We start from the raw sequence: 10591 nt of genomic DNA on the forward strand, positions 1-10591 counted from the left end.
TATGGAATTTGCAAGTTGTAGTCCATAATTCATCCTCTAAATGAAGTCAAATTTTCACACAAATACAACCTTCTTACAATAAATTCTTTGGAGGAGAAATCCACAATCATCAACATGGGATTTTAAAATGGGGTCAATGTTGTCTGTTTCAATTAAAAACTATCACTACTACAGGCAAATTCATCCTCCAAAGCCAATTTCTCACATGGTGACAAACCCAGTGACCAAATTGATGCCTGAGGCCATGGGACCACCACCCCAGTCATATCTTCTTCTTTTTTTTTTGATGATTGTCGGTGGTAACTAAGGAGTGCTTTGGAAAAAGAGTTGTACTAGTGACATATAAAATAGCACAATTTATACCGCAACTTTTTTATATGGCGAGTTGTAAGTGTTAAAGAAGTGATGATGGGTTTATATAGAAATCACCTCTCTACCACTCATAACTCGTCACATGGACGAGTTGTGGCACAAATTGTGCCACTTTATGTGGTATAAGCATTATTCTTTGAAGAGTTCAAGTTTGATTTGACATTTTTACCCAACCAAATACTCCACAATGCCCATCAAGTAAAGATTTATTTATTTATTTATTTTAATTCAATGGTAGTGGAGTTGTACATGAACCATATCAAATGAAAATGCCGTAAAATGTCTATTGAAATATAAAGCTCTTGATGGGAAAAGAATTTTTTAAGGTAAGTACATTCTATGAAGCAAAGCTAAGCATACCAATTTATTTCCAGCCATGTTCCTTATGATGAAAGACATTCTATTGCATTCCATGAAAATCTGAGTACAAATACATCATAGCCCGAAGACATTAATCAAAATTGCATTTAACTTGCCATGTCTAGTCATTCTTATAAAGAAAGGCCAAATTAAGCCAATTCTTTCAACAAGATGCCCAACCAGTTAGATCATTCACATTAATTCGTGTATAATAGGAAAAAAAAAATTTATATAATTTTACCTTAAAATAACCTACATCAATCCATGTATAATTATGTAAATATACATTAACAATACTCATTTTACATTTAGTTGTTTATTCTTTCTTAGTTTCTTTATGTATCTCAAAGATGAGGAAGAGAGTAGATAGTGATTGTTGTGTGTGAAGAAAGATAAACAATTAAAAAAAAATCAAAAAAATTTGATATTTTAATAAAATGTAGTGTAGAATAAATAATGTGATATGTGATATTTTAAAAAGTAAATATGTAAAATAAAAAAAGTAAAAAAAAATAAAGAAAGAAAAAAAGAAAGAAAAAAAGAAAGGAGGCCTTATGCTTTTACTAATAGATTTTGATTCATTGCAAATTTTGCAATATCGTAAAAAATAACCAATAGATTCAAGATGCCCACCGCACTCGGCGGATACATCGATACATATTTAAATTGCAATCATACGATATTGATATTTTGAACTTTGAAGCATTACATCACCCTAATATTTATTAGCAGATACATTTGCATGACAAAATTATGCCAACTACTTGTACATCCTTCCTGAGTTGACTTTATTGTATATATTTCTCATTTAGCATGTGTCAATATCATATATGATATACCTGTAAATAAGGATTTGGGTCCCACTATGGAATATAAAAAGAATGCCCTCTGCACCAGTTGAATATCAATGAAATTATCAACCTGACGGCAGTGGCCGCGTCATGTTTAGGCTAAGGTGGTCTCAAAATCACCTTAACTTGAAAAAAAAAAATTATATACATTATGTTATAATTTAAAATTTTTTACTTATCTATCCTTAAAAAAAAATTAGAACACCCTCAAAACAAATTAGAAACATCCAAAGAAACAAAAGATCGCCCCTTCTTCTTCTTCTTCCTTTTCTTCTTTTTTGCTTCGTCCCAGATGCTCTGCTAGTTTGCCTCTTCTTTCATTTTTTACTGGGGATGTGCATTGGTCAAGTTGGGTCGGGTTTAGGGGATTTTTTGACTTAACTCACTATGGTGGGTCAAAAAAAATTTAACCCAACCCAACCCATCACATAAGTCCAACTCAACCCACATGGGTTGGGTTGGGTCAGGTTGAACCTATGGATTTGACAAATTTTTATTATTATTATTATTATTATTATTATTAAATTGAGTAGAAAAAAAATATAGATATTAACATATTAAAAAAAAATCCAAAGATTAGTATCAATGTAACTCCTTAAAGGCAAACAACACTAATGACTAAACAACAATATTAATTTACTAGGGTTTGTGTGAAGTAATTGGTTTTTATATGGGATAGGAAGACCTGGTTATTTTAAAAAATTTATTAATTATATAATATTATATATATATATATATATATATATTATATTAAATTAGTATTAGTAGGAGACATTAAAGAAGTGCTGCTCTACAACTGGTTTTTAAAAAAATTTATTAATATATAATATATATTTAAATATATATATATATATATATAAATTGCCCTGCAACTAGTTTTATATATATATATATATAAAAGTGCCCAACAACTAGTTTTAAAAAAAAAATTATTAAACATATAATATATTTTAAATATATATTAAATATAGATAGCTCGGGTCGGATTTGACGGGTTTGTAATTTTATGATCCAAACCCAATCCGACCTGCTATAAAAATAATTTTTGTAACCCAACTCAACCCACCAAACCTTAAAAACTGACCCAACCTGACAGATCGAGTGAGGTTGAATTGGATTTAGTGGTTCGGTAAGTTTTCTACGCATCCTTATTGTTTACACTAGTTTTTGCTTTGTCAAGATTTTTCTTTAGTGTATGCCTTTTAGACTTTTAGCTTGCTGACCCCACCCACGTGACAAAGCTTTGGAAATGACAAAACTCAACATGCTGACAGTAGAGTTTGATTTCAAACTTATTTATTATTATTTTTTTAAAAGCAAACTTATTTATTTATTTATTAAGTCTTGCCTCTTCCCAAACTTATTTATTGTGTCTTGCCTCTTCCCAATGTGATATATTTCCAAAACTCAAAAAGTTGACAAAAAGATTTGATTTAAACTTATTTATTAAGTCTTGCCTCTTCCCAATGTGATATATATAAATACACTCTTATTGTACTATTTGTGATTGTTGTTTTTATTATTTAATTATATATTTATATTTTAAAATAATAATTTTTATGTAATAATTAAATGATTTGAAATTCAAAAGAAAAAAAAAACTAAATGATTTGTTTTATTTGAAGTTTACTTATTTGGATCAATAATTTTATGTTGTATAAGGAAATATAAATATATATTATTTTTAATTTTTTTAGAAACTCTGAAATACTCTAAAACGATACGCTGAAATAGACCGATACCGAAATATTCCGTTCCATTAAACAAACTGAAACATGGCCTAAAACATAGGGATGGCAATTTTTGCCTGACCCACGGGTACCCGGCCCGCCCTGACCCTAATGGGCCGGGTTTTATCTAGTTCGATTAGGAATAGGGTCGGGTATGGGTTTTTTTTTTAAAAAAAAAACCCGAAGTAAGTCCGGGTTTTATCAAAAAAATCTGAGACCCGACTCAAAACCCGACCCGTTTAAAAACCTAGTACCCTAAATTACAAAAATACCCTATATATATATATATATATATAAATATAAAACCTAACCCCTAATTTCTTTAGCCTCCCTCCCTCAGTCTGACACTCTCTCTGTCTCTCTCATTTCTCAGCCTTTTTTTTGCCCATAATTTCCAATCACTCTCCTCTCTCCCATCTTAACGGCTCAGGTAAGTCTCCCTCGGTGGCGATGGTAACGGCAAACTAAAGGAGGCGGCAAAGGCTTAAACCTTGCTCATTTCTAGGTTTTGCTAGCGTGAGTCTTGGGTTTAGATTAATGGTTGTTTCTAGGTTTTTGAACACGACAAAGGCAACGGCTCAACCCAACCCTTTAATCTGTCCTCTTCGCACAAACATACACACATACACTCTTTCTCTTTCTCAACGGTGACAAAACCCAGATTTACTCTCTCATTTCACCCAAACCTAGCCAAGCACACTAACCCATTTCCTCCTCTTTGTTCTCATCTCAAAACTAAAGGTTATGTTGGGTATTTGTTATTTGGTGATGGTGGTGTTTGATTGGCGGTGGTGGCTGGTGATTTGGTAGTGGGTATGGATCTTGGTGATTGTTTGTGGCTCGGCATGTATGGAAATTTTGTTGAAGTTTTTGGGTTTGCGGTGTGTCAATGTTGTAGTGGTGGTGGTTCGTGATTTATGGGTTGTTGTGGTTCAGCGATGGTGGTGATGGTCGTGGCTGGTGCTATTTTTTTTCCCCTCAATTCTGTTGTGTTTCAGTGGTGGTGGCAGTTTAGATGGATGGCTTTGGGTGGTTGGGCTGAGTTTCATTAATAAGTGGTTGCTAGCTTTGGTGGGTTGCTAGAGGTGATGATGATTGTTGTCCATAATTTCCTAGCCTTTTTATTCTTAATACAAAAAAATCTTAATGGGCTTGAATGGGCTGCCATATATGGCTTGAATGGGCTTGAATCTGGCAAAAAATCTTAATGGGCTTAAAAAAAAATTTTGGTTGGGCCAGATTTGGGCCCAAGCGGCTAAACGGGGCCCGTAGGGCCTGGCAGGGCAGGTTTAAGCCCCGAAAAAAAAAAACGATTAATAATTGAGTCGCAGGTCTTGGCCCGCGGGTCGGGTCCAGGAATGCAAAAACCCAACCCGAACCCAATCCATTGCCATTCCTACTGAAACGGTATTCATAACATTGCTTTCAAGCAAAAAGAAAAAGCTAAAAAAAAAAAAAATTGAACTAAAATCTAAAAAAAAAAAAAAAAAAAAATTGTAACAAAGCAATCCCACTCAAGAACACCTTGAGAAACATTCATGAATCCGCCAAAAAAAAAAAAAAAAAAAAAAATTGTAACAAAGCAATCCCACTCAAGAACACCTTGAGAAACATTCATGAATCCGCCACTGCCTGATCATTTTCATACATATGCCAAAACAAAGAATATTTGACTAAGGAACCTTTAAAAGATGCCAGTTCCACTGGTAGACCATATGGCATATACAACTTTATCATTTTTTTTTACAACTATTAGACAATTTTGTAATTGTACTCTGGTTAAATAATATATTATAAACTTGGTTTAAAACATTAATATTATTATTGTTGTGTGTGTTCTAATAAGTATTATTGTTTATTAAAAAAAAATCATCATTTTTAATCAGCAAGCAAACATGTAACGTGCCCATAATATGAAATCACCTATATGGTCCTGGTTGATCAAACTGGTCTCAATTCATTATATACATGGATAATATGTGCATCGGCAGGGATAGACCGGGGAAATGGAGAAGGGTATAAAGGAAAGGTTATAAAGGAAGAATATTTTTACAAAGATAAAGCAACTTAAAATGCACCTAGGATTTACTTTCGAACTGTTGCTGGGTTCAGCAGCTCTCTGCACCCACTTGATATATACACGCTGAGATATTAACATAAGAATCCATTTTACTTCTGGAACACACTGGGAATAAGTAGTATAGCTTGTCAACTTTGATAATCAGCTGAGCATGGTTGGATGCCCAGTTTGAAGCATCCTCTTGATCATGTCCATTCCAAATGCAGAATCTGATGAACTGGCCAATGGCAGCACAACATAAACTCAGCACTCTAATCATGAGCTTGAGAGAAACTTCCTAATAGAAATTATTAGAATTTAGAAGAAACAACACCCTCTTAACAAAAGCAAGAATAATGCATGAAGGGCAGTTGATCAATGTTATCTGACCCCATGCCCACGATTCTAAATACATTTGTTGCACAAAGATGCAGCTAATTTGTTCAGAAACAGTTTTTGTTATATGTAATAGAATTTTATTAACAAAAGAAAGCTCTAAACGAAGAGCTTCCTAAAAATTACAACCGAGTCTGTTCAAAAGAACAGTAACAAAGTACCAGCAACATAGACCTAAGCTTGACCTTGTTTTCAACTAAAGAATAGCTTGCCAAGAGCCAGCCTGATGGTTCTGAAGCATGTATGGTTTCCGTAGGTAGAATAGGCAGAAGATGGCAACCTTCACTAAATACAGTCAACACATTGTTTTGGCCTTTGTTTAAGATGGCAACCTTTATATTTCTAACGTAGATTTTTTACTTTTTGGTTAGATATATCCTAAAATTAACCATCCTATAATTTTGTCAACTAAAATTGTAGGCATGACCAACAGGGGAAATTATTAGCCAACAGAAACCAGAAATAGCCATCAATATATGCTTTTGCATAGAAAAAAAAAGCCCCAAAGGTACTATGCATGAAAGGAAATCAGTGGCCTTCCTCTAGTATGTATATGTCATGCAACTACAACTGTAACCAGAACCTATCTGGCTCCATGACCAATTCTTCAAGCTGACCTACCTGGCTCCATGACTATTTACTAATGTTACAAAGTAGTTAAATGATGTACAGTACTGACAACTACTAATCATGCGAACACAATTGATGTAGAACAAATTGGGGTATACACGTGCTTGTAGCAGGTTAAGGATTAGGAGGATTTGTGTATCTAGGATTTAGAGCCTTAGAAGAAAGGGTTGGGCTTAAAATTGGCTAGAAAGTTTGATGATCCTATTTTTTAAAGGGCTATTTGATAAAGTATGTGAGGTTTTAGGGTTTTGATATGTAAAAGGGCTTGACTTGGAGTTGTAAAGAGAGAGGAAAAGAGAGAAATTTATGGTGTTCAGGGTCCATATGACAAGTACCCATGAACGATAGCACAAGAATGAAAGAAGAGAGGAAGAAAATAACACATGAAAGCCTACATGCCCAAAATACTCCAATTTTTATTGAATTCATATATTCTTTTGAGTTTATTGAACACAATTGTACAGATATATATATATATATATGGACTCTTTCTTGTACTAATAGTATTAGCACTCTTAGTTTGACTAGTAAACTAAAAACCTACGTAGCAAAGACACAAACATGACATAGGACACGACATGACATGGGACTTAGCAACAATGCATTTCTTGAAAAACTAGGAAATGACACGGTGGGGATACAACAAGCAATTAATTAAATGGGTGATATAATACCCTTTAAAAAGAATTCCCTATTTTTAAACTAAAATTGAGTATTGTCACCTGAAGCCAGACTTCTACCACCACTAGATAATGAAGATTTGCGAAGCTGGGAATTGTGCATTACTGGTATTCTTCTTGTATATATTTTGTGCTATTAAAAAAAAGATTTAAAAGAAATATCCCATCCATTTTGGTAAAAGGAAGAAGAAAAAAAAAAACCATCCATTATCTCGTGGTGATAGAATAACCAAGAAAATGTAAAAGAAATCTCATCTAAAGCCTAAAGAAAACTTCAACAAATCATCAACGAAGCTATGAAAAATAATGAGAGAGAGAGAGAGAGAGAGAGAGAGAGAGAGAATCTAATGGAGAAGAGAATAGCAGTAGTAGCTTTGGGCATTTTGGTAACTATATTTTAATAGTTAATTATGTAGGTTAAGCAATAGCAATTACAACCATATTGAGAAGGAATAGCTACTACTTGTAATAAAAACCTAACCAAACAAGTGAATGGTTATTCCTATTTAATAGCTGTTCCATTACAGTGTTTATTACATTGCATCAAATGTACCCTTAATCAGAACAGATTGCAGAACTTACAGTTTTTCCCCTAAATATAAAAATAATCATTACTTGTTAAAAAAAAATAAAATAAAAAATTTAAGCCTAGAACACACAAAACTAGAAATTTAAAATCACACCGCTTCAACTTCAATAGATGAATTTGTGAGTTAGCAACAAATTAATCCTTCATGACTACATCAATTTCCTTGGCATTTATATCACCCATTTAGAATACCCAAATCTCATTAAAAAAATTATTTAAAAAAGAAAAGAAAAGCATCTCTGCCACTTCAAAAAGTAAATGAAATTACTTCTTTCCTATGGCCACCCTCCTTCCATGATACCTTTACCCACAAATCACCAATTCTGCCCCTCAAACTATCTTAGCCCTATCCTCCTTATTGTAGGAATAAAACTATCTTAAATAAATTACAAGTTTAGACAACCAATAGCATGAATTAAACATACAGCATAAAAAGAGGTGCCACCTGGTACAGACTAAAAAACTCTTTTATATATGAAAGGCACAATTATAAGTTATTTAAAGCATGAATTTCTTGCATTTCAATATTCTTTCAGTCTCTGAATAAAATTTATTAGCTCACATTCGATCAATTTTAATATGTGTAATTTTCATAGCCCCAGGCCTATGAGCTGTAACTCATAATTGTACCTCCTCCCTTTCTAAGAGCTAGGAGAAGGGTGAGATCATGGATTCAAGACTTTCTATGTTTTTCCTATTTTCATTTTCTTCCATATAGTTTCATTATTTTTCTTCATTCCCACCCTTTAACTTACAAATGTTTCCAATGTAGTTCTTTCATACACCTCCATAAAATGGGTTGCCAGTCTCCCAAAATGTAGTTTTGAAAAATTTTCCCTATAAAATATATAATTAAACCCCCCCCCCCGTGAATGCATATTTCAGTGGGAACTTGCTGCACAACATTATTCTGAGAGTTTGTTTAGCAAGCCTAGAGAAAAAGCCAGCCTTTTCAGCTTATTTTGGCAGGCTCCACACCCAGAAAAATAAGAATAAATAAAAAAATCCCCCACTTTTTCTACAATGCTCTCAGCTAATATGCAATCAACAAAGCGCATTCAAACGCACTTCTGGTTTAGCTCATTTGCTGATTCGCTGAAAGTGGGTATCTATGAGGCTTTAAAACACTATACATAAGCAAATAAGCTCCAAAAACAAAAAGAGCAAAACCAAAGGCATCCAACACAACAACTAATCCTTGTAAACCATTCTCAAACACCTATTGACCAATGAAATGTTATACTTTGGACATTTATTCACTGAACCTTAACTACTTCAAATAATCATAATACGCAACTACAAAGACTTGATCCAATCAAAGAAAGAGGACAAAATTCAGAATGACTTACATAGGTAACATCAAAAAGTTCCAAATCAACGTCTTTAGGTCGCACTAAACCTAATGCCCGATGAAACACAATTGTGTGTAGTATGCCTGCACACAAAATTTCCCCTCAAAACTCTATTCAAATCAATAACCAAAAAAAAAAAAAAAAACCTTATTATAGTTAAAAACGCAAAACAAAAACAAAAAATTTGAGAAAAAAAAATAGTATCTTACAGCGTAGAACTTCTCGTATCTCGAAGTGCTCCACTTCCTATAAAGCAATTTTATATTAAATCAAGCTAAATAGATATAAATTTTTTGAGTGAATGTGGAAAAAGCTTACCAAATCTTTGAGTTGGCAAACTTCGCAGTTCATGGTTGTGGAATAATCTCTGATCAGACTAAAATTGAAAGACTGTAAATTTTCGAAAAACCCTAATAAATATTCGTGTGTGAAGTTTTGACGAGAAGAGAGAAAGAGTTCTGATCGGACTGTTTTTTGGAACTTTAAGTGTAAGCTAATCCAATCCGATTGGATTGGAGATATATATATATATATATTTGCTGTTTGGGAATTTTTATTAAAAACAAATTGCATTGGGCCCATTTGAAAAAATAGGGTAATAGCCATTTTTCATTGGGCCTGAGGGGCTTTAAATTTTGGAACTGTTCAACACATAAGGCCCATTTCAAAAGCCTGCTTAGATTAATACATCATACCTCTTTTTTCTTTTTCTTTTTTTTCTTTTTTCTTTTTTATTTTTTATTTTTTTTATTTTTTTTTATATGTGATCTTTTAAGTTTTTACCATTTTATTTTACTTTATACTTTTACTTATAATTGGTAATTAAGGTTATGGTAAAAGTAACTTATTTCAATGTAACTTTAATGATAATTTTTTTTTTTTTTTTTTTTTTTNAGTTAATTATGTAGGTTAAGCAATAGCAATTACAACCATATTGAGAAGGAATAGCTACTACTTGTAATAAAAACCTAACCAAACAAGTGAATGGTTATTCCTATTTAATAGCTGTTCCATTACAGTGTTTATTACATTGCATCAAATGTACCCTTAATCAGAACAGATTGCAGAACTTACAGTTTTTCCCCTAAATATAAAAATAATCATTACTTGTTAAAAAAAAATAAAATAAAAAATTTAAGCCTAGAACACACAAAACTAGAAATTTAAAATCACACCGCTTCAACTTCAATAGATGAATTTGTGAGTTAGCAACAAATTAATCCTTCATGACTACATCAATTTCCTTGGCATTTATATCACCCATTTAGAATACCCAAATCTCATTAAAAAAATTATTTAAAAAAGAAAAGAAAAGCATCTCTGCCACTTCAAAAAGTAAATGAAATTACTTCTTTCCTATGGCCACCCTCCTTCCATGATACCTTTACCCACAAATCACCAATTCTGCCCCTCAAACTATCTTAGCCCTATCCTCCTTATTGTAGGAATAAAACTATCTTAAATAAATTACAAGTTTAGACAACCAATAGCATGAATTAAACATACAGCATAAAAAGAGGTGCCACCTGGTACAGACTAAAAAACTCTTTTATATATGAAAGGCACAATTAT

The 10591-nt window shown here is 32.6% G+C and overlaps 1 protein-coding gene across 1 annotated transcript; it reads right to left on the reverse strand.

Moving 5' to 3' along the window:
* Positions 1 to 5250: 5250 nt before the first annotated feature.
* LOC112033099 (uncharacterized) lies at positions 5251 to 9539 on the reverse strand. Its single transcript, XM_065776007.1, has 5 exons — positions 9338 to 9539; positions 9229 to 9265; positions 8960 to 9102; positions 8801 to 8886; positions 5251 to 5610 (listed from the first exon to the last, which is right to left on the reverse strand). The coding sequence occupies exons 1-5, from the start codon at positions 9368 to 9370 to the stop codon at positions 5535 to 5537; spliced, it is 375 nt and encodes a 124-aa protein (XP_065632079.1). The 5' UTR covers positions 9371 to 9539; the 3' UTR covers positions 5251 to 5534.
* Positions 9540 to 10591: the final 1052 nt, after the last annotated feature.

This window comes from Quercus suber, unplaced genomic scaffold (genome assembly GCF_002906115.3).
Source record: "Quercus suber isolate HL8 unplaced genomic scaffold, Cork oak 2.0 scaffold_125, whole genome shotgun sequence".
NCBI classification, from domain to species: domain Eukaryota; kingdom Viridiplantae; phylum Streptophyta; class Magnoliopsida; order Fagales; family Fagaceae; genus Quercus; species Quercus suber.

Excerpts from the sequence above, each read along its gene's own strand:
- LOC112033099 (XM_065776007.1), bottom strand. The coding sequence starts at position 9,370 with ATGAACTGCGAAGTTTGCCAACTCAAAGATTTG. Across the intron at positions 9,103-9,228 it reads GATACGAGAAGTTCTACGCT|GCATACTACACACAATTGTG; the intron begins GTAAGATACTAT and ends TTTTGTGTGCAG. Across the intron at positions 5,611-8,800 it reads TTTGGAGCTTATTTGCTTAT|TTCATCAGATTCTGCATTTG; the intron begins GTATAGTGTTTT and ends GCCATTGGCCAG.